This window comes from Plecotus auritus (genome assembly GCF_963455305.1).
Source record: "Plecotus auritus genome assembly, chromosome: X".
NCBI lineage: Eukaryota > Metazoa > Chordata > Mammalia > Chiroptera > Vespertilionidae > Plecotus > Plecotus auritus.
Window position 1 is genome coordinate 34,418,185 of NC_137784.1, and position 24,175 is coordinate 34,442,359.

At 38.8% G+C, this 24,175-nt stretch overlaps 1 protein-coding gene across 3 annotated transcripts in view; it reads left to right on the top strand.

Annotated features, from left to right (window-relative positions):
• The window catches only part of HDX (highly divergent homeobox), a 175,187-nt gene that overhangs the window by 114,375 nt on the left and 36,637 nt on the right, over positions 1–24,175 (top strand). For all 3 annotated transcript variants that reach the window (XM_080652344.1, XM_080652345.1, XM_080652346.1), the window contains one exon: positions 17,352–17,559. In XM_080652344.1, coding sequence (XP_080508470.1) covers positions 17,352–17,559 — 208 coding nt within the window. The remainder of the gene's footprint in view (positions 1–17,351; positions 17,560–24,175) is intronic.

Sequence of the window (24,175 nt, forward strand, 5' to 3'; positions counted from 1 at the left end):
ATCTGGGTTCTCTATTCTATTGCATTGTTCTATATGGCTGTTCTTGTGCCAGTACCAGGCAGTTTTGAGAACAGTGGCCTTGTAATAAAGCTTGAAATCTGGAATTCAGATCCCACCTACTTTGTCCTTCTTTCTCAGGATTGCTGTGGCTATTCAGGGTCTTTTTTTTATTCCAGATGAATTTTTGGAGAGTTTGTTCTAAATCTGCGAAATATGCTGTTGGTATTTTTATGTGGAGTGCATTGAATCTATAGATTGCTTTGGGTAGTATGGACATTTTAATGATGTTGATTCTACCAATCCATGAACATGGTATGTTCTTCTATTTGTTTACGTCTTCCTCTATCTCTTTTTTCAGTGTCCTTTAATTTTCCGTATATGACTTTTACCTCCTTAGTTAAGTTTATTCCTAGGTATCTCAATTTTTTTGGTGCGATGGTAAATGGGATAGATTTTTTAATCTCTCTTTCTATAAGTTCACTATTCGTGTATAGAAATGCCATAGATTTATTGGTGTTAATTTTGTATCCTGCTAACTTGCCGAATTTATTTATTAAGTCTAATAGTTTTTTGATTGAGTCTTTCGGGTTTTTTATATACAATATCATGTCTTCTGAAAATAAGGACAGCGTTACTTTTTCTTTTCCAATTTGTTTGCTTTTTATTTCTTCTTCTTAGTTTAATTGCAATGGCTAATACTTCCAAGTACTATGTCGAACAGGAGTGGTGAAAGTGGGCATCCCTGTCTTGTTCCTGTTCTTAAGGGAAATGGTTTTAGTTTTTGCCCATTGAGTATGATATTCGCTGTGGGTTTTTCATATATGGTTATTTTACATTGAGGTATGATCATTCTATTCCCACCTTGTTGAGAGTTTTTATCAAGAAAGGGTGTTGGATTTTGTCAAATGCCTTTTCTGCATCGACTGATGTGATTATGTGATTTTATTTGTTTATGTGATGTATCACATTTATTGATTTGTGGATATTGTACCATCCTTGCATCCCTGGGATAAATCCTACTTGGTCATGGTGTATGATCTTTCTGATGTAGTGCTGGATCTGATTTGCTAGAATTTTTTTTGAGGATTTTGGCATCTATGTTCATGAGGAATATTGGCATGTAATTCTCTTTCATTGTGTTGTGTTTATCTGGTTTTGGTATTAGGGTGATGCTGCCTTCATAGAATGAGCTTGGAAGTGTTCCTTCCTCTTAAATTTTTTGGAATAGTCTGAGGAGGATGGGTTTTTGGTCTTCTTTGAATGTCTGGTAAAACTCCCCTGTGAAGCCATCTGGCCCCTGGCTTTTGTTTGCTGGAAGCTTTTTGATGACTGCTTTAATTTCTTCCATATTTATTGGCCTATTGAGATGTTCAGGTTCTTCCTGATTGAGTTTTTGAAGGTTGTATTTTTCTAGGAATATGTCCATTTCCTCCAGGTTGTCCAGTTTGTTGGAATAGAGTTGTTCCCAGTATTTTTTAACAATCCTTTGTATTTCGGTGGGGTCTGTTGTTATTTCTCCTCTTTCATTTCTGATTTTGTTTATTTGCGTCCTCTCTCTTTGCTTCTTGGTGAGCTTGGCTAGAGGTTCATCAATCCTGTTTATCCTTTCAAAGAACCAGCTCTTGGTTTTGTTGATCTTTTGTATTGTTGTTTTTGTCTCAATGTCGTTTGTCTCCACTCTGATCTTTATTATTTCCTTCCTTCTGTTACACTGGGCTTTTTTTGTTGCTCTCTTTCTAACTCTTTGAGTTGTAGGGTTAGGTAATTTATTACCATTGTTTCTTGTTTTTTTGCAGTTGGCATGTAGAGCTATTAACTTCCCTCTTAAGACTGTTTTCGCTGTGTCCCATAGATTTTGGATTGTAGTGTTTTCATTGTCATTTTTTGCTATGATGTGTTTTTTTTCTACTTTGATTGCTCTGTTAAACCAGTCATTGTTTAATAGCTTTCTATTTAGTCTCAATGTGTTTGATTTTATTGGATTGTTTACAGGAGCAATGTCATTTTTCATTTCTTCTTGGTTCTTCTTCATTTCCTCTTGGTTTTTATAAATATTGTTGAATTTTTATTCCCTTCTTTTCATCCACCTTATGACCATTGCTCTGAATTCTTTCTCTGACAGGTTGCTTGCTTCCATTTTGTTTACTTCCTTTTCTGGTGATGCTTGCTTTTCTTTCATATGCAGGCTGTTTCTTTGTCTCCCCATGATCTCTCTTCTCTTGGTGTATGGTTATGAAGTTCTCTCTCTCCTGTGTTGATTTAAAGGCACATAATACAACACAACAAGGTACAATGCACAAGGCACTGAACACAAATGTATTCACTATATTAATATCCCCAAGTAAAGGTGACCACCAGAGAAGGCGAATTAGAGGATAGGAGAGAAAGAAGAAGAGAAAAAAAATAAGAGTGTAAAAATGAAATTGGGAAATGGAATAAAAAGTAAGAAAGAAAAGAGAGAGAATAAGAAAGAAGATGGGGAAAACTATATATATGGGGAGAAAACTCAAATAGTACAGGCCCTAATCCCAATACATGCCAACAACAAGTACCTGGAGATGAATGCAAACTACAAACAACAACCAATATCAAGTGAGGCAAGGGAAAACAGAAGCAAAAAACAAACTAAAACAAAACAAAAAAAGAAAAAGCAAAACAATCTCACAAACAAGTGTAAACAGTCAGTATAATCAACAATCAAGCAAACAACAACAAAAGGACAGAGAAAAAAATAAAATAAATTTTGATAGTGAAGAAAGAGAAGAGAGAGGTGTATATGGACTTGGAGCAGGGGATTGGAAATTAGATATATAAGTAGGGTGAAATTTTAACACGGGATAAAAAGAAGGAATAGGGAGAATCTAAAGCAGGAATAGGGTAAGAGAAACAGGACAACAAAAGAGAAAAAGTGAGGAAGAGAGTGATGGTATAAAGGTAAAGTTGAGATATAGTAAAATTATGCTAAAGGAAAGATGAAAATAGAATGTAGAACACTAATCCTAAAGTAAAATAACGAGAAAATAAAATGACACTTTTAAAAAAATAAGGTAAAATAATACTGATTGAAAATAAAAATGTAATAATTAAAAAGGTAAAATCAAGTGAGGAAAAAAGAAAAAAATAGTTTCTTAAGTAAAAGATGAAAAAAATTGTGCAGTAGTGAAGGTCATTCACTTCCTCTACTGTTCTGTTTGGCACACCTGTTTCCTAGTCAGGACATTATTGGAGTTCCCTGCGTTCCACTGCTCCTCAGTGTTGTAAGCCAGTCCTGATTTTTAAGCTGGCAGTATGTCCTTATTTCTTATATTCCTTTATTTGTGTTTACACAAGAGTCAATTTGTGATTCAACCCCTGGCTCGCAGTGTTTCTTGATAGGTCCTCTCTAGCTAGTGCTTAGCTTTTGTTTTCCCAATGGCACTTAATGCTGGATTGCCCCAGAGCTGGTTCTCTGATGGTTATTCCCCACTCTGATCCCTAGGTTCCAGAAAAACAACTTTCCCCTGCAATCTCCTAGATTGTCCCCAATTGGGTGATCCTATGTATTGGGCTTAGTAATCAGAAGCAAGGATTTAAAGAGGAAAAAAATAAAAATTAAAATAATAAAAAAAAAAGAGCATGAGTAAGTGTGCGAACTCCGGGGCTGCGCGCAAGTCTGTGCAGTCTTTTTTCCCCTTGGGTCTAAGCAGCCGGCACACTTTTAAAATTTTTAGGCTATCCTTTTACGCCCAGATCAAAATGGGTTGCTTTTTAGAGTTCCCTTCTGTTAGCAGCTCTGAGGACCCCCTTCCACATTCACGGATCACACCAGCCCCAACAGCCACGGATTTTTCTAGGCACAGGCTTCCCCCGGTTCCTCCAGCTCCCACAGTGCATGCGTTTCTCTCTCCTGCCTGGAGCACATACCTCACCTTATCCCAGGCAAAAATCTGACCTTTCTGTGAGGGAGTGTAGAGCTCTTCTGAATCCACATGCTTGCGCCATTGGGGGACTGATGTTCTCAGGTTCGCAGCTGTTCGGTAGGTGCATAGTTGTAGATTCCCCAAGCTTTTCATGGGTCCAATAACATCCACTTTCCCCTTCAAGATGGCGTGGTCTCCACGTCCGAGTTGGTAGCTCCGGGAGGGAACCCAGAAGCAGTGGGGACTGCCAGGTCAGGGGAGCCCCGTCCAGCAGTCCCCCACAGTCTCCTGGAGTATCGCCATCCCTCAACTCACCAACATCACTCCCCGTGTGACCACACACTCACCCTTTGTTTTCTCACTCACTCACTATCTTGCAGTCTGCCTTCCCATTGGCAGCCATCTTCCTGGGTCACGTTTTCGTATACATTCAGATACCCTATGTCTTTTGATTGGGGCATTTAATCCATTTACATTAAAGTTATTATCGATAGGTACTTTTTTGTCACCACTTTTATTCTTTATCACTGTGTTCCTTTCTGCCTTCCTATTTCTTCTTCTTTTTTTAAATAAATCTTTATTGTTCAGATTATTACACTTGTTCCTCTTTTCCCCCCCCCATACATGCCCTCTTCCCAGTTTCCACGCCACCCTCTGCCCTTACCCACCCCCCACTGTCCTCATCCATAGGTGTATGATGTTTGTCCAGTCTCTTCCTAAAACACCCACACCCCCTTCCCCCTGAGAATTGTCAGTCCACTCCCTTTCTATGCCCCTGATTCAATTATATTGACCAGTTTATTCTGTTCATCAGATTTTTTATTCACTTGCTTTTTAGATTCACTTGTTGATAGATATGTATTTGTTGTCACTTTGTTGTTCATAATTTTTAGATTTACCTTTACCTTTTTCTTCTTCTTCCTCTTCTTAAAGAATACCCTTCAGCATTTCATATAATGCTGGTTTGGCAGTGATGAACTCCTTCAGCTTTTTCTTATCTGTGAAGCTCTTTATCTGCCCTTCAATTCTGAATGATAGCTTTGCTGGGTAGAGTAATCTTGGTTGTAGGTTCTTCCTATTTATCACTTGGAATATCTCTTGCCACTCCCTTCTGGCCTGCATAGTTCCTGTTGAGAAATCAGCTGACAGTCCTATGGGTACTCCCTTGTAGATAACTGTTTTTCTCTTGCTGCTTTTAATATTCTCTCTTTGTCTTTTGCCCTTGGCATTTTAATTATGATGTGTCTTGGTGTGATCCTCTTTGGATTCCTTTTGTTTGGGGTTCTCTGTGCTTCCTGGACTTGTAAGTCTATTTCTTTCAACAGGTAGGGGAAGTTTTCTGTCATTATTTCTTCAAACAGGTTTTTAATATCTTGCTCTCTCTTTTATTCTGGCACCCCCATAATTCGCATGTTGGTATGCTTGCAGTTGTCCCAGAGGCTCCTTACACTGTCTTCATATTTTTGGATTCTTTTTGCTTTTTGCTTTTCTGGTTGGGTGTTTTTTGCTTCTTTGTGTTTCAAATATTTGACCTGATTCTTGGTATCCTCTATTTTTCTCTTGGATCTCTGTATATTATTCTTTATTTCAGTCAGTGTATGCTTAATTTCTAGTTGGTTCTTTTTCATATCCTTGAAGGTCTCACTAAATTTATCGGAGGTTTCTAGGAGATTCCTGAATAACCTTATAACCGTGGTTTTGAACTCTATATCCAGTAGTTTGCTTTCCTCCATTTCTTTCATTTGTGACCTGTTTCTTTGTCTCTGCATTTTGGTTGTTTTCCTGTGTAGATAGAGTAGCTTTGTGTTCTAGGTGTCTTATAGGGCCCATTGGCTCAGCCTCCCTAATTACCTGAGGTGGACACTCTTGGTACACCCCTTTGTAGGCTGTGTGCACAATCTTGTTGAAGTTAAGCCTTAATTGCTGCTGGTATCACTGAGAGGAATTGACCTCCAGGCCAATTGGCTGTGAGGACCTGTTGCGTCTACAATCGGAGAACTTCTGTGCTGGAGACACCATTATGGGGCAACACTTGCTTCAGTGGGGCTTTGGCATTCACTGAGTCTGCCCCTGAGTATGTCTCTTATGGATGTGAAGAGTTGTAATCTGGATAGTCTCACTCTGACCACTGGGTACACTGGCTCTTGGATCTGTAATGAGGTGCAAAGTCAGCCACTGCCTGAGGCCAACCAGCAGGAGTTACAGAGAGATCTGGAGATTCCTCCTCTTTGTTTGGGCTTTGGATGTGCCCAGATGAGGCCCAGGTATGAAGCAATACAAGCTGCTGTCAAGCCTTGGTCCTTCTTTTGGAGGCTCTGGGCCTCTCTGACCCAGCTGCAGTATGTTAGTTTTCAGATTGCAAAGGGCCAGGCCACTCATATGCAAAAGCCTCTATGCACAGCCTGAGTGGGGTTGTAAATTGGGTGGGGTGGTGTCTCAGAGAATCACCAGGGCAGAGCAAACATCAGTGGTTTACCATCAGCCCTGTCCTGAAGAGGGTGTCTGTGTCCTGCAGTACTGTGCAAGAACAATGATCACTGCAAGCACTTCTGAGAGAAAGCCACCCTCGTGTTCTGGCCCAACACCAGACATTCCAGTTTCTCCCTGTATGAGTCTGGATCCCCGGAGTGTCACCCAGAACTGCAGTTCAGAGCAGTCGGGAGCTTGTGTCTCCCTCTCGATTGAAAAAGACAATAGAGTACTCAGTTGCCAGCCCCTTTCTGTGTTCGTGCTTCTGTACCTCCGCACTTGCCTTCTACCGCTCCACACCTCCTCCAAGTCTCAGTGTGCTTTTCTCTTTCCTGCTAGTTGTATAATTTCCACTCAGCCAGCCCTCCCATTGTTCTGCATGATATCGTTTTGTCTTTTCGTTGTAGTTTTGAGGTGGTTGTGCAAGGCAGCAAGTTCAGGTGTTTACCTATGCTGCCATCTTGGTTTCCTCCCTATTTCTTCTTTTTACAGCAGACCCTTTAGCATTTTGTGCATTGCTGGTTTGGTGGTAATAAACTCCCTTAGTCCTTTTATGTCTGTGAAACTCTGGATTTCATCCTCAACTTTGATTGATAGCCTTACTGAGTAATGTATTCTTGTATTCAGACCCTGGCTTTTCATGACTTTGTGTATTTCATTCCATTCCCTTCTGGCCTGTTGTGTTTCTGTTGAGAAAGCAGTCCAGAATCTGATGGCAGATTCCTTCTAGGTAACTTTCTGTTTCTCTCTGGCAGCCTTTAAGATTCTTACTTTGTTGTTGGTGCTTGCCATTTTAATTATCATGTGTCTTGGTGTAAGTCTTTTGGGGTTCATTTTGCTTGGGACTCTGTGAGCTTCTTGGACTTGTGTGAGTTTTTTCTTCCCAATATCAGGAAAGTTTTCTGTCATTATTTCTTCAAACAGGTTTTCTATTCCTTGCTCAGTTTCCTCTCCTTCTGTCACCCCTATTATGTGGATGTTGTTTTGTTTCGTGTTTTCCCAAAGTTCCCTTAGGCTCTCCTACTGTTTTTAAGTGTTTTTTTTTTTTTTTCCAGTTGCTGCTCTGCTTGGGTATTTTTTCCTACCTTGTCTTCTAGTTCACTGATGCAGTCCTCCACTTCTTCTAGTCTACTGTTGATGCTTTCTATTGAGTTCTTTATTGCAGCAATGTCATTTTTCATTTCTTCTTGGTTCTTCTTCATTTCCTCTTGGTTCTTACACATATTGTTGAATTTTTCTTCCATCCTTTTCAGCATCCTTATGACCATTGCTCTGAATTCTTTCTCTGACATATTGATTACCTCTATTTTCTTTAATTCCTTTTCTGGTGATTGCTCTTTTCTTTTGTATGCAGGCTGTTTCTTTGTCTTCCCAAGATTGCTCCTCTCTTTATCTATCTATGTATTCATCTATTATTGAAAAATGATAATAGAGAGCATATAGGCCTGAGTTGATAAATGGAATTAATTAAGCTATTAGCACAAGAAGAGAACAAGTGAGGAGAAGAAAATAAGAAGAAAAAAAATAACAAACAAACAATAATAACAAGACAGAAAGAAAGAAAAAAGGGAGAAAAAAAGGAAAAAAAAATTAGCTAGTATTAAAGAGCAGAGAGAAGTGTGCCTGGACTTGGAGCAAGGGGGAGGAAACTATATATATGAGTAAGATCAATTATTAACAGGGAGTAAAAAGAAAGGATAGAGAAAAACTAAATCAAGAACAGGGGAAGAGAAACAGAATGAAAAACGGAAAAGTGAGGAAGAGAGTGTTGGCATAAAGGAAAAATTGAGACAGAGTAAAATAATGCTAAGAGAAAAATAAATATAGAATGTAGGAAACTAATTTCAAAATAAAATAAAGAAAAAATAAAAGTTTCAAAAAGGTAAAATAATAGTAGTAATAATAATAATCAAAAATAAAATATACCCCTAAGAACAGGAACAAGACCACTCCTGTTCAACATAGTACTGGAAGTACTAGCCATTGCAATCAGAGAAGAAGAAGAAATAAAAGGCATCCAAATTAGAAAAGAACAAGTAAAATTACCCTTATTTGCAGATGACATGATATTGTACATAGAAAACCCTAAGGACTCCATCAAAAAATTATTAGACTTAATAAATGAATCTGGCAATGTAGCAGGATACAAAAATGCCAAAAAATCTATGGCATTTCTATACACCAATAGTGAACTTACAGAAAGAGAGACTAAAAACACAATCTCATTTACCATTGCACCAAACAAATTAAGATACCTAGGAATAAACTTAACTAAGGAGGTAAAAGACCTGTACTCAGAAAACTACAGGGCACTGAAAAAATAGAAGAAGATATAAACAGATGGAAGAACATAACATGTTCATGGATTGCTGAAATCAACATCATTAAAATGACCATACTACCCAAAGCAATCTACAGATTGAATGTAATCCCCATCAAAGATCTAGAAAAAACTCTAGAAAAATTCATCTGGAATAAAAAAAGACCCCAATAGCCATAGCAATCCTGAGGAAGAAGAACAAAGTAGGTGGGATCTCAATACCAGGTATCAAGCTGTATTACAAAGCCACTGTTCTCAAAACTGCCTGGTAGTGGCACAAGGACAGACATATAGATCAATGCAATAGAATAGAGAAACCAGAAATCTACCCAAACCACTATGCTCAATTAACCTGGGTATGCTCCCTGACTGGGAATTGGACCTGTAATACTTTAGTGTATGGGACCACTCTCAAATCTTTTAGTTTATGGGGCCACTACCCAGCCAGGGTGGGTAGTATAGAAAATTTAATGTTATTAATTCTTCCAATTTATAAACATGGTATGTACTTCCACTTATTTGTATCTTCCTCATTTTTTCTATAATTTTTGAGTACAGGTATTTTAGTCCTGCTATGCAACAAAATTTCACATAATCATAATGTTAACATCACATATTACTTCACTTTCACCATTTTATAATTGTACATTTCCCCTTAGAAGGGTGTAAAAGAAGTTGAAGATAAATAAAACCTGGTTTCTGCTTTTCATTCCTTTTTTCTTTCTAAACATTTATGACAAAAAGGATGTAAGAAACACCCTAAGGAAACTAGTATCTTCTTCTTTCTGCTCACACCTTCATTTTCTCAAGGATCAGTAACTTAGTATTAAAAAGAAGCTTTTGCCTTTAGAATTTGATAAGCCTCAGTATTCAAAGATAGGAAATAGAAAAAGTACATTATAATTTAATGGAGTTGTGGTAAGAAATTGCAGTTTTTAATTTTTCTGATTTCTAGCACTCTCAGGAAGGCCATGTAATGGGAAATTGAAATGGAACCATACTCTTTAAACTAGTATTTGCCCTATGGGAGAGATTAGTAATGACAGGAAAACTAATATCCATAAATTATTTTTCTCTTTTCCTGAGTAATTTTCACTTAGTAATTTTGACAAAACAAAACATGTGTTTCAGGTTTCACATTTAGCTACTTACATCCAAGGTACTAAATTTCCTGCATTTGAAGTGGAAATACCCCCCAACAAATATAAAAAAAAAATATTCTTCTTTGACTAACTGAATAGTTCTTCTGTTTTGCCCTGCATATTTTTGAAAAATCTTACAAAGTATAAAGTAAACTTTACTCATTTTAAAAAATTACATTAGAGGATATGTAAGGTGGCTTTATATTTATAGGATCCTTTTTTATAGAAGAAATCCTACTTGGTATATAAAGAAAGATTATACCATAATCAAATTTAGAGCTGAAATTATGAAATTTTATTGGGTGGCTTTCTACACTGAAAGAGAATGCACAGGTTTTAAGAATTCTTCCTGCATGAAAAAAGAATTCTTGCACTTTGTAAATTGGCATGACAAATCTATCATAGTTAGAAACTCTTGTCATGTCAGATGAGCTTTTTGAAAATTACATGAGAAAATTCAGAATAAAATTGGTTTTAGACTGCTGCTTCCAAAAAGATGAAGTAAACATAGTTTTTCTTATGCTTCCCACTAAAGAAACCTAAAATCCTGGACATTATCTATAAAAAAAAAAAACACACATAAGAAGACTATTGAGATTGGAACTAAAAATCTCTTCCTTTGTCTGGTGTCATGTAAGCCAAGTATAGAACCTGGACTTCCACAACCATGTGGAAGTCTGTCATAAAATAGTTAGATGATATATAGATTGATATCCATATAAATAAATCCTAGAGCAACCTCCAAAAATTTTATGCAAAGAAGCATAGAAAAAATCTATAAATAAATCAAAATGTAATTCTAGGGTTTTTCTATGTACAATATCATGTCATCTGTGAATAATGACAATTTTACTTCTTCATATCCAATTTCAATGCCCTTTATTTCTTCTTCTTCTCTGATCGCCATAGCTAGTACTTCCAGTACTATGTCAGACAGGAGTGGTGAGAGTGAGCATCCCTGTCTTGTTCCTGTTCTTAGGGAAAATGATTTTAGTTTTTGCCCATTGAGTATGGTGTTGGCTGTAGGTTTGTCATATATGGCTTTTATTATGTTGAGGTATGATCCTTCTATTCCCACCTTGCTGAGAGTTTATATCAAGAAACGGTATTGGATTTTGTCAAATGCTTTTTCTGCATCACTTGATATGATTATATGTGTTTATCTCTCAATTTGTTTATGTGATGTATCACATTTACTGGTTTGTGGATATTGTACCATCCTTGCATTCCTGGGATAAATCCTACTTGGTCATGGTGTATGATCTTTCTCATGTAATGCTGGATCTAATTTGCTAGAATTTTGTTGAGAATTTTGGCATCTATGTTCATCAGGGATATTGGCCTATAATTCTCTTTCTTTGTGTTGTCTTTATCTGGTTTGGGGATTAGGATAATGCTGGCTTCATAGAAAGAGCTTGGAAGTGTGCCTTCCTCTTGATTTTTTTGGAATAGTCTGAGGAGGAGAAATTTTAGTTCTTCTTTAAATGTTGATGAAACTCCCCTGTGAAGCTGTCTGGTCCAGGGCTTTTGTTTGTTGGAAGTTTTTTGATTACTGCTTCAATTTCCTCCATAGTTATTGGTCTATTCAGACTTTTTATCTCTCCCTGATTGAGTTTTGGAAGGTCATATTTTTCTAGGAATATCCATTACTTCTAATTTGACCAGTTTGTTGGAATACAGTTGTTTATAGTATTTTTTAATGATACTTTTTATTTCTGTGGGATCTGTTGTTATTTTGCCTTTTTCACTTCTAATTTTGTTTATATGGGTCCTCTCTCTTTGCTTCTTGGTAAGCCTGGCTATAAGTTCATCAATCTTTCTTATCCTTTCAAGAAACCAGCTCTTGCTTTCATTAATCTTTTGTATTGTTTTTTTGTTTGTTTCTTTGGTCTCTATGTTATTTATTTCCACTCTGATCTTTATGATTTCCTTCCTTCTGCTCACTCTGGGCTTTTCTTATTGCTCTCTTTATAATTCTTAAAGTTTCAGAGTTAGATGATTTATTACCAGTTGTTCTTGTTTTTTTGAAGTAGGCCTATAATCAGCACTGCTTTCACTGTGTTCCATCAAAAAACTACTACAATTAATAAATAAATTTGGCAAGGTAGCAGCATGCAAAATTAACACTCAGAAATCTATGGCTTTTTTATATACCAATAATGAACTTACAGAAAGAGAAACTAAAAAAGCAATCCCATTTATCATTGCAACAAAAAAAATGAAGATGCTCAGGAATAAATTTAACCAAGGAGGTAAAGGACCTGTACTCAGAAAATTACAGGATGCTAAAAAAAAAAAGGGATAGAGGAAGACATAAACAAATGGAAGAACATACCATGTTCATCGATTGGTAGAATCAACATCATTAAAATGTCCATACTACCCAAAGCAATCTACAGATTCAATGAAATCGCCATTAAAATACCAATGGCATACTTCAAAGATCTAGAACAGGGGTGGGCAAACTTTTTGACTCGAGGGCCACAATGGGTTCTTAAACTGGACCGGAGGGCCGAACAAAAGCATGGATGGAGTGTTTGTGTGAACTAATATAAATTCAAAGTAAAGGAGCAGAGGGGAGAGCAAGAGAACCCTCCGCTCTTTTGGCTCCACGGGCCGGATAGAACAGCTGAACGGGCCGGATCCGGCCTGCAGGCCATAGTTTGCCCACGGCTGATCTAGAACAAACTCTCAAAAATTCATCTGGAATAAAAAAAGAACCTGAATAGCCACAGCAATCCTGAGAAAGAAGAACAAAATTGGAGGTATCACAATACCAGATATTAAGCTATATTGCCAAGCCACGGTTCTCAAAACTGCCTGGTACTGGCACAAAAAAAACAGACATATACACCAACAGAACAGAACAGAGAACCCAGAAATCAACCCAAGCTGTTATGCTCAATTACTTTTTGACAAAGGAGGCAAGAACATACAATGGAGTCAAGACAGTCTCTTCAATAAATGGTGCTGGGAAATTTGGTCGGATACATCCAAAAAAATGAAACTCCATCACCAACTTACACCATACATAAAAAACAAACTCAAAATGGCTAAAGAACTTAAATATAAGGCAGGAAACCACAAAAATCCTACAAGATTCTATAGGCAACAAAATACTGAAATATGTCATAGCAATATCTTTATCGCCACAACTTCTAGGGCAATGGAAACTAAAGAGAAAATAAACAAATGGGACTACATCAAAATGAAAAGCTTATGCTCAGCAAAAGATATCATCAACAAAACAACAAGAAAGCCCACTGCATGGGAGAACATATTTGCCAATGCTATATCAGATAAGCGTTTAATATCCAAAATTTACAGAGAACTCATACAACTTAACAAAAGGAAGATAAATAACCCAATTAAAAAATGGGGAAAGGAATTAAATAGACACTTTTCGAAAGAGGACATACAAAAGGCTGAAAGACATATGAAAACATACTCAAAGTCACCAATCATCAGAGAGACACAAATCAAAACAACAATGAGGTACCATCTCACACCAGTCAGAATTGCTATCATCAACAAATCAACAAATGACAAGTGCTGGCAAGGATGTGGAGAAAAAGGAACCCTTGTGTACTACTGGTGGTAATGCAGACTGGTGTAGCCACTGTGGAAGACAGTATGGAGTTTCATCAAAAAAGTTAAAGATGTGCACTAACTGGTTTGGCTCAGTGGATAGAGTGTTGGCCTGCGGACTCAAGGGTCCCAGGTTCGATTCCGGTCAAGGGCATGTACCTTGGTTGTGGGCACATCCCCAGTAGGAGTGTGCAGGATGCAGCTGATCGATGTTTCTCTCTCATCGATGTTTCTAACTCTCTATCCCTCTCCCTTCCTTTCTGTAAAAAAATCAATAAAATATATTTTTAAAAAAAGTTAAAGTTGGAACTCCCATTTGACCCAGTAATCCCACTTCTAGTATTATATCCCAAGAAACCAGAAACACCTATCAGAAGGGATATATGTACCCCCATGTTCATAGCAGCACAATTTACAATAGCTAAGATTTTGGAAACAACCTAAGTGCCCATCTGCTGATGAGTGGATTAAAAAACTGTGGTTACATCTACACAATAGGATACTACACCACTATAAAAAGGAAGGAACTTTTACCATTTGCAACAGCATTGATAGAACTGGAGAGCATTTTGCTAACCGAAATAAGCCATTTGGAGAGAGATAAATATCACATGATCTCAGTCATATGTGGAATATAATGATCAACATAAACTAATGAACAAAAATAGATCCAGAGACAAATGGCAGGGGAGGTGGGGGGGATTTAGAGAACAACCAAAGGACTGGTATGCATGCATATTAGCATAACCAATGGACACAGACAATGGGGCACTGGGGGCTTGCCCAGGGGGGTGGGAATGGCTGGTGTAGGGTTAATCTTGGAAAAAAGAGACATAAGTAAAACTTTAGACAATAAAAAAAAGTCACATGCAAAATCTTATATAACAGTGGTTCTCCACCTTTCTAATGTCGCAACCCTTTAATACAGTTCCTCATGTTGTGGTGACCCCCAAGCATAAAATTATTTTCGTTGCTACTTCATAACTGTAATTTTGCTACAGTTTTGAATCGTATTGTAAATATCTGTATTTTCCGATGGTCTTAGGTGACCCTGCTAGCGGTTCTCAACCTGTGGGTCATGACCCACAGGTTGAGAACTGCTGCTGTAGAGCCTAAGACCATTGGAAAACACAGATATTTACATTACAATTCATTAAGAGTATTAAAGGGAAGGTTGAGAACCACTGCTATATAATAAAACCCTAATATGCAAATCAACTGAACTGCGGAATTCCTGGTGGAAACACCAGTTGCTATGATGCACACTGTCCACAAGAGGGCAGACACTCAATGCAGGAGCTGTCCCCTGGTGGTCAGTGCACTCCCACAGGGGGAGCGCCACTCAGCCAGAAGCTTGGCTTACAGGTGGCGAGTTCAGCTGCCACAGTGAGAGCCTCTCCCGATTCCATGGCAACACTACTGAGCAACGGAAGTGGGTCAGGATGAGCATCAGCAGTGTGGTGCCCAGTCCAAATTGGGCTCCTCCTTGGCTGCCTGCTGCTTGGTGCACTGCTACATCCCCCAAGGGGTCCCTGGCTGTGAGAGGGATGTCTGACTACTGGCTTAGGCCTGATTCCGGAGCCGTTCTTTGTAGAAGGCAGTCAATCTGAACAACTCAGTGACTCAGGGAAGTGCAGGAAACTCAGGGAGAGCCTGCCTCCTCACTTGACTCTCCCACTCAATGGTGTTCGCAGGACAGACTGTGGCGGCCCAGCCTGTGCACGTGCAATAGCTGCTGGAGCTCGAGCAGCAGGACGTGCAGCAGCAGAGGGCCATCCAGTCACAAGCTGGCAGGCGGACATCACCCGAGGGGTCCCAGACTGCGAGAGGGAGGAGGCCAGGCTGAGGGACCCTGCCCCCCAGTGCATGAATTTCATGCACTGGGCCTCTAGTAAATAAATAAATAAATAAATAAAGGTCTCATGCTATATGGCTTCATTTATATAACACTAGAGGCCCGGTGCATGAAAATTCAGGCACTGGAGGGGGGATCCCTCAGCCCAGCCTGCCCCCTCTCACAGTCTGGGAGCCCTCAGGGGCAGGAGGCGACCTGGCGATCAGGGGAAGGTGACGCCCCCTTCACACCGCTGCTGCTTCCAATGCCGGCAGTGCAAGCCTCGGCTGGCCCTGGTTACCTGTGCCTTGGGCGGCCCTGGGCGGCTGGGCAGCCACCATCTGTGGCTTGCCTGTGCCTCGGGCCAGCCCTGGGGGCCTGGGGGGCTAAGGGGACTGGGGGACTCTGGAGGCAGGCGCCCCAGCAGGGCTGAGGGGACAGGGTGCTGCCATCTTGTGGCTGTGGGCACCACCATCTTTGAGGCTGTGGCAGTCAATTAACATACGCCCTCCTTATTGGCTCTGGGTGTCACCATCTTGAATGTGTGGCATGGCAGTCAAGTAGCATATTTCCTCCTTATTGGCTATGGGCGCTGCCATCCTTTGCAACAGTGTGAGGGTCAATTAGCATATTCCCTCTTTATTAGAATTCTTAAAAATATAGATTATTATTTGCCAGATATTGGAAATGGTTGGAAGGAGGGGAATAACCATCCTATATAATAAAGAGGTAATATGCAAATTGACCCTCACACCCTCAAACAAGATGGCCACCCCCATGTGGTCACAAGATGGCCACCACAAGGTGGCTGGCAGGGGAGGGCAGTTGTGGGCGATCAGGCCAGCAGGGGAGGGAGGGTAGTTGGGGGGGACCAGGTCTTCAGGGGAGGGCAGTTAGGGGCAACCAGGCCTGGAGGGGTGGGCAGCTGGGGGGAACAGGTCTACAGGGGAGGGCAATTGGGGGGGACCAGACCTGCAGGGGAGGGCAGTTGGGGGCAAGCAGGCTAGCAGGTGAGGGCAGTTAGGGGTGACCGGGCTAGCAGGGGAGGGCAGTTAGGGGCAACCAGGTCGGCATGGGAGGGCAGTTAGCGGGGACCAGACCTGTACAGGAGGGCAGTTGGGGGCAACCAGGCCTGCAGGGAAAGGCAGTTGGGGGCAACTGGGCCTGCAGGAGAGCAGTTAGGTGTCAATCAGGCTGGCAGTGGAGTGGTTAGGGGGTGGTCAGGCTGGCAGGCAGAAGCAGTTGGGGTAATCAGGCAGGCAGACAGGCGAGCAGTTGGAAGCCAGCAGTCCAGATTGTGAGAGGAATGTCCAACTGCTGGTTTAGGCCTGATCCCACAGGGGTCCCAGATTGGAGAGGATGCAGGCTTGGCTCTGGGACACCCCCCCCCCCAGTGCACAGATTTTGTGTACCAGGCCCCTAGTGCTGTTATAAAGGATCATGGAAGTGTATACACATATTTTGTAATATGTTTCCTGTTTTTGTTTTTATGTTATAATTATGTAAAATGCTAATTGGAGGCAACTGAATGAAGACCTATCTCTTCAACTTCCTGTGACTTTAAACTTACTTTAATGTAAAAAAAATTTTAAATGGCTCTAAATCCAATAAAGTGAAAATTTAGAATACTTGAAATACCCAGGTAACATGGAGCCAAACAAAGTTAATATAAACCACATTTTCACATATGAAGAGCAATATTCAAAATGGGAGATGAATTATAATTTCAGCTATATGCCTGGTCCCATTAGAGAAGGAACCAATTAGTGTTTCCTTTGAAAGATTTGGTGAATTATTTTCTACAGAAATAAATAAATAAATAAAAATGCATTCTTCAACATGTTTCTTGTTGAATAAATATCATTTAAATAAATAAATATCATTTATTTAAATAAATATCATTTTTCTGCTAATAAGATAGTAAAAAATGAAAATAATTATTTTATTTTAACTTATTGAGCAATAATAAAATTTCATTATTCTAGGTACCTATTTCATCTTTTTAATCATGTTTTATACAGCATCCATTCATTATTTTAATGATCAGACTGCTAAGTTTCTATATTTACAAAGCTTCCTCTTGTATTTCTCTTATAAAGACTTGGATTGGGAATAGAAGAAGAAAATATCGTTTAATGGGCATTGAAGTTCCACCTCCAAGGGGAGGCCCTGCTGATTTTTCTGAGCATCCAGAGTCTGGTTCTTTGTCTGCACTCACAACAGGAGAGGAAGCTGGTCCTGAAGTAGAAGAAGATAATGACAGAAATGATGAAGCATCCATCTGTTTGTCTGAAGGAAGTTCTCAAGGTATTTTTTATGCTGCATATCCTAATTATAGCTTTTGTAAATTTGATGCATTTTTACTTTCTTTTCAGCTTACTGGACTTCAAATTTAAACTAAAAATATTTGGTCAAAGATATTAAAAGAAATGGATTTATTTTCTTCTATGTTTCAATGATACATATACACTGAGTGGCCAGATTATTATGATCTCTGAACGCATAATAATCTGGCCACTCAGTATACATATATTAGAGGCCCTGTGCATGAATTCGTGCATGGGTGGGGTCTGGCCAGCCTGGCCAGGGGGAGGGGACATGGGCAGTTGGCTGGCTTGCCTGCTGGTCGAACTCCTGGTCAAGGGGACAATTTGCATATTAGCCTTTTATTATATAGGACATACACTGAGTGGCCAGATTATTATGTGTTCAGAGATCATAATAATCTGGCCACTCAGTGTGTATTTAAAGTATATGTTTTGATATATATCTCCATACTATTTTTCATAATGGATGCACAAATTTACATTTTCACCAACAGTGTACAAGGGTTCCTTTTCTCCACACCAGCACCAACACTTGTCTTTTTTTTACATTTCACTTCTTTATTATTTAAAGTATTACGTAAGTGTCCTTTTCTCCCCATTGACCTCTCCCTGACTGCCCACACCCCCAGAACATGCCCTCACTTCCTAATCTGTGTCCATTGGTTATGCTTACATGCATGCATAATGGTCCTTTGGTTGATCTCTTACCCCCTCACCCCGCTCCTTCCCTCATAGGTTGGATAGTCAGTTCAATGCTTCTATGAATCTGGTTCTATTTTTGTTCATCAGTTTATGTTGTTCATTAGACTCCACAAATGAGTGAGATCATGTGATATTTATATTTCTCGGACTGGCTTATTTTGCTTAGCATAATGCTCTCCAGTTCCATCCATGCTGTAGCAAATGGTAGGAATTCTTTCTTTTTACAGCAGCATAGTATTTCATTGTGTAAATGTACCACCATTTTTTAATCCACTCATCTGCTGTTGGGAACTTGCGCTGTTTCCAAATCATAGCTATGGTGAATTGTGCTGCTAAGAACATAGGGGTGCACATATCCTTTCTGATTGGTGTTTCTGGTTTCTTGGGATATATTCCTAGAAGTGGGATTACTAGGTCAAATGAAAGTTCCATTTTAAATTTTTTGACTAAACGCCATACTATTTTCTACAGTGGCTACACGAGTCTGCATACCCACCAGCAGTGCAAGAGAGTTTCTTTTTCTCCACATGCTCTCCAGCACTTGTAGTTTGTTAATTTGTTGATGATAGCCATTCTGAGAGGTGTGAGATGATACCTCATTGTTGTGATTTTCATCTCTCAGATGATTAGTGTCTTTGAGCATGTTTTCATATGCCTCTTGACCTTCTGTATGTCCTCTTTCAAAAAGTGTCTATTTAGGTCCTTTGCCTATTTTTTTTCCCTTCACTTTTTTTTGGGGGGGGGCCTTACCCTTTACCCATTTTTTGATTGGATTGTCTTCCTTTTGTTAAGTTGTATGAGTTCCTTATAAATTTTGAAGATTAAACCCTTATCGGAGACAACATTGGCAAATATGTTCTCCCATGGAGTGGGCTTTCTTGTTGTTTTGTTGATGGTTTCTTTTGCTGTGCAGAAGCTTTTTATTTTGATGTAGTCCCATTTGTTTATTTTCTCCTTAGTTTCCATTGCGCTAGCAGTTGTGTCAGTAAAGATATTGCTATGACAAATGTATGCTATTTTCTTGCCTATGGCTTCTTCTAAGATTTTTATGGTTTCCCGTCTTATGTTTAAGTTCTTTATCCATTTTGAGTTTATTTTTGTGTATGGTATAAGTTGGTGGTCTAGTTTCATTTTTTGCATGTATCTGTCCAATTTTCCCAACACCATTTATTGAAGAGACTATCATGATTCCACTGTATACTCTTGCCTCCTTTGTCAAATATGAACTGAGCATAATGGCTTGGGTCAAATTTTGGATTCTCTGTTCTGTTCCATTGGTCTATATCTGTGCCAGTACCAGGCAGTTTTGAGGACAGTGGCTTTGTAGTAAAGCTTGATATCTGGCATTGTGAACCCTCCAATTTTGTTCTTCTTTGTCAAGATTTCTCCAGCTATTCAGGGTCTTTTATTATTCCAGATTATTTTTGGAGAGTATGTTCTAGATGTTTGAAGTATGCCATTGGTGTTTTAATGGGAATTGCATGTAATCTATTGATTGCTTTGGGTAGTACAGACATTTTAATTATGTTGATTCTACCAATCCATGAACACGGCATATTTTTCCATTTGTTTATGTCTTCCTCTATCTCTTTTTTGGGCATCCTGTAATTTTCTTAGTACAGGTCCTCTACCTCCTTGGTTAAATTTATTCCTAGGTCTTTTAATTTTTTTGGTGCAATGGTAAATGGGATTTTTTTTTTTTTTTTTTAGTTTCTCCTTCTGTGAGTTCATTATTAGTGTATAAAAAAGCCATCGATTTCTGGTTGTTAATTTTGTATCCTGTTACATTGCCAAACTTATTTATTAAGACTAGTATTTTTTTATGGAGTCTTCGGGGTTTTCTATGTACAGTATCATGTCATCTGCGAACAATGACAGTTTTACTTCTTCTTTTCCAATTTGGAGGCCTTTTATTTCTTCTTGTTGTTTGATTGCTATGGCAACCACTTCCATTACTATGTCGAACAGGAATGGTGAAAGTGGGCATCTCTGTCTTGTTCCTGTTCTTAGGGGAAATGGTTTTAGTTTTTGCCCATTGAGTATGATGTTTGCTGTAGGTTTGTCATATAAGGCTTTTATTATGTTGAGGTATGATCCCTCTATTCCCACTTTGCTGAGAGTTTTTATCAGGAAAGGGTGTTGGGTTGTGTCAAATGCCTTTTCTGCATCGATTGATGTGATTATGTGATTTTTGTCTCTCAATTTGTTTATGTGATAAATCACATTTATTGATTTGCAGATATTGTACCAGCCTTGCATCCCCAGAATAAATCCCACTTGGTCATGGTGTATGATCTTTCTAATGTAATGCTGAATCCGATTTGCTATCATTTTGTTGAAAATTTTAGCATCTATGTTCATCAGGGATATTAGCTTGTATTTCTCTTTCTTTGTGTTGTCTTTATCTGCTTTTGGGATTAGAGTAATGCTAGCTTCATGGAAAGAGCTTGATAATGTGCCTTCCTCTTGAATTTCTTAAAATAGTCTGAGAAGAGAAACCCACCTCAGAAAAAAAGACGCACACAGACTGAGGGTGAAGGGATGGAAAAAGGTTTTCCAGGCAAATGGAACTGAAAAAAAAGCTGGGGTAGCAATACTTATATCTGACAAATTAGATCTCAAGGTGAAGGACATAACAAGAGATAAGGAAGGCCACTTCATAATACTAAAGGGAGCAATCCAACAAGAAGAAATAACTCTAGTAAACATATATGCACCCAATACAGGAGCACCCAAATACATAAAAAAAACTCCTGGAGGATATCAAGGGAGAGATTGACAGCAATACAATCATAAGTAGGAGACTTTAATACCCCACTATCACCATTGGACAAATCCTCTAAACAAAAAATCAGCAAAGAAACATCAATCCTAAATGACTCAATAGACCAGATGGAATTAATTGACATCTTCAGAACATTTCACCCAAAGCCACAGAATATACATTCTTCTCAAGTGCACATGGGTCATTTTCAAAGATAGACCATATGTTGGGACATAGGCAAAGTCTCTTCCAATTCAAGAAGATAGAAATCATATCAAGCATCTTCTCAGACCACAGTGGCATAAAACTGGAAATCAACTACAATAAAAACAACCCAAAGAAATCAAACACATGGAGACTAAACAGCATGCTATAAAACCATGACTGGGTTACCAGAGAGATCAAAGAAGAAATAAAAAACGTCATGGCAACAAATGACAATGAAAACACTACAATCCAAAATCTATGGGACACAGCGAAAGCAGCCTTGAGAGGGAAGTTCATAACTCTACAGGCCTACTGCAAAAAACAAGAAACAATGGTAATAAATTACCTGATCCAACAACTCAAAGAGTTAGAAAAAGAGCAACAAGAAAAGCCCAGTGTAAGCAGAAGGAAGGAAATAATAAAGATCAAAGCAGAGATAAACGACATTGAGAACAAAGAAAAAATACAAAAGATCAACAAAACCAGGAGCTGGTTCTTTGAAAGGATAAACAAGATTGATGAACCTCTAGCCAGGCTCACCAAGAAGCAAAGAGAGAGGACCCAAATAAACAAAATCAGAATTGAAAGAGGTGAAATAACAACAGATCCCACCGAAATACCAAGGATTGTAAAAAAATACTACGAACAACTCCATTCCAACAAACTGGACAACCTGGAGGAAATGGACATATTCCTAGAAAAATATAACCTTACAAAACTCAATCAGGAAGAATCTAAACAGCTCAACATGCCAGTAACTATGGAAGAAATTGAAGCAGTCATCAAAGAGCTTCCGGCAAACAAAAGCCCGGGGCCAGACGGCTTCACAGGAGAGTTTTACCAAACATTCAAGGAAGAACTAAAACCTATCCTCCTCAGACTATTCCAAAAAATTCAAGAGGAAGGAACACTTCCAAGCTCCTTCTATGAAGCCAGCATCACCCTAATACCAAAACCAGATAAAGACAACACAATGAAGGAGAATTACAGGCCAATATCCCTCATGAACGTAGATGCCAAAATCCTCAACAAAATTCTAGCAAATCGGATCCAGCAGTACATCAGAAAGATCATACACCATGACCAAGTAGGGTTTATCCCAGGAATGCAAGGATGGTACAATATTCACAAATCAATAAATGTGATACATCACATAAACAAATTGAGAGATAAAAATCACATAGTCATATCCATTGATGCAGAAAAAGCATTTGACAAAATCCAACACCCTTTCTTGATAAAAACTCTCAACAAGATGGGAATAGAAGGATCATACCTCAACATAATAAAAGCTATATATGATAAACCCACAGCTAACATCATACTCAATGGGCAAAAACTAAAACCATTTCCCCTAAGAATGGGAACAAGACAAGGATGCCCACTCTCACCACTCCTGTTCAACATAGTGCTGGAAGTATTAGCCATTGCAATTAGAAAAGAAGAAGAAATAAAAGGCATCCAAATTGGAAAAGAAGAAGTAAAGCTGTCCTTATTTGCAGATGACATGATATTGTACATAAAAAACCCGAAAGACTCTTCAAAAAACTAACAGACTTAATAAATGAATTCGGCAATGTAGCAGGATACAAAATTAACGCCAAGAAATCTATGGCATTTCTATAGACCAACAGTGAACTTACAGAAAGAGAGACTAAAAATACAATCCCATTTTCCATCACACCAAAAAAATTAAGATACTTAGGAATAAACCTAACCAAGTAGGTAAAAGACTTATACACGGAAAACTACAGGACACTGAAAAAAGAGATAGAGGAAGATGTAAACAGATGGAAGAACATACCATGTTCATGGATTGGTAGAATCAACATCATTAAAATGTCCATACTTACCCAAAGCAATCTATGGATTCAATGCACTCCCCATTAAAATACCAACGGCATATTTCACAGACCTAGAAAGAACTCTCCAAAAATTCATCTGGAATAAAAAAAGACCCCGAATAGCCACAGCAATCCTGAGAAAGCAGAATAAAGTAGGAGGGATCTCAATACCAGATTTCAAGCTGTATTACAAAGCCACTGTCCTCAAAACAGCCTGGTACTGGCACAAGAACAGACATATAGATCAATGGAATAGAATAGAGAATCCAGATATCGACCCAAACCAATATGCGCAATTAATATTTGACAAAGGAGGCATGAGCATACAATGGAGTCAAGACAGTCTCTTCAATAAATGGTGTTGGGAAAATTGGACAGATACATGCAAAAAAATGAAACTAGATCACCAACTTACACCATACACAAAAATAAACTCAAAATGGATACATGACTTAATTATAAGACGGGAAACCATAAAAATACTAGAGGAATCCACAGGCAGCAAATCTCAGACATATGCCAAAAGAACTTTTTCACTGATACTGCCCCTAGGGCAATGGAAGCCAAAGAGAAAATAAACAAATGGGTCTACATCAAAATAAAAAGCTTTTGCACAGCAAAAGAAACCATCAACAAAACAACAAGAAACCCCACTGTATGGGAGAACATATTTGCAAATGTTATCACTGATAAAATTTTAATCTCCAACATCTATAGGTAGCTTATACAACTTAATAAAAGGAAGATAAATGATCCAATAAAAAAATGGGCAACAGACCTAAATAGAATCTTTTTGAAAGAAGACAGAAGGAAGGCCAAGAGACACATGAAAACATTCTCAAAGTCACTAATTATCCGAGAAATGCAAATCAAAACGACAATCCGATACCATCTCACACCTGTCAGAATGGCTATCATCAGCAAATCAACAAACGACAAGTGTTGGCGAGGATGCGGAGAAAAAGGAACCTTCATGCACTGCTGGTGGGAATGCAGACTGGTGCAGCCAGTGTGGAGAACAGTATGGAGTTTCCTCAAAAAACTGAAAATGGAACTCCCATTTGACCCAGTAATCCCAC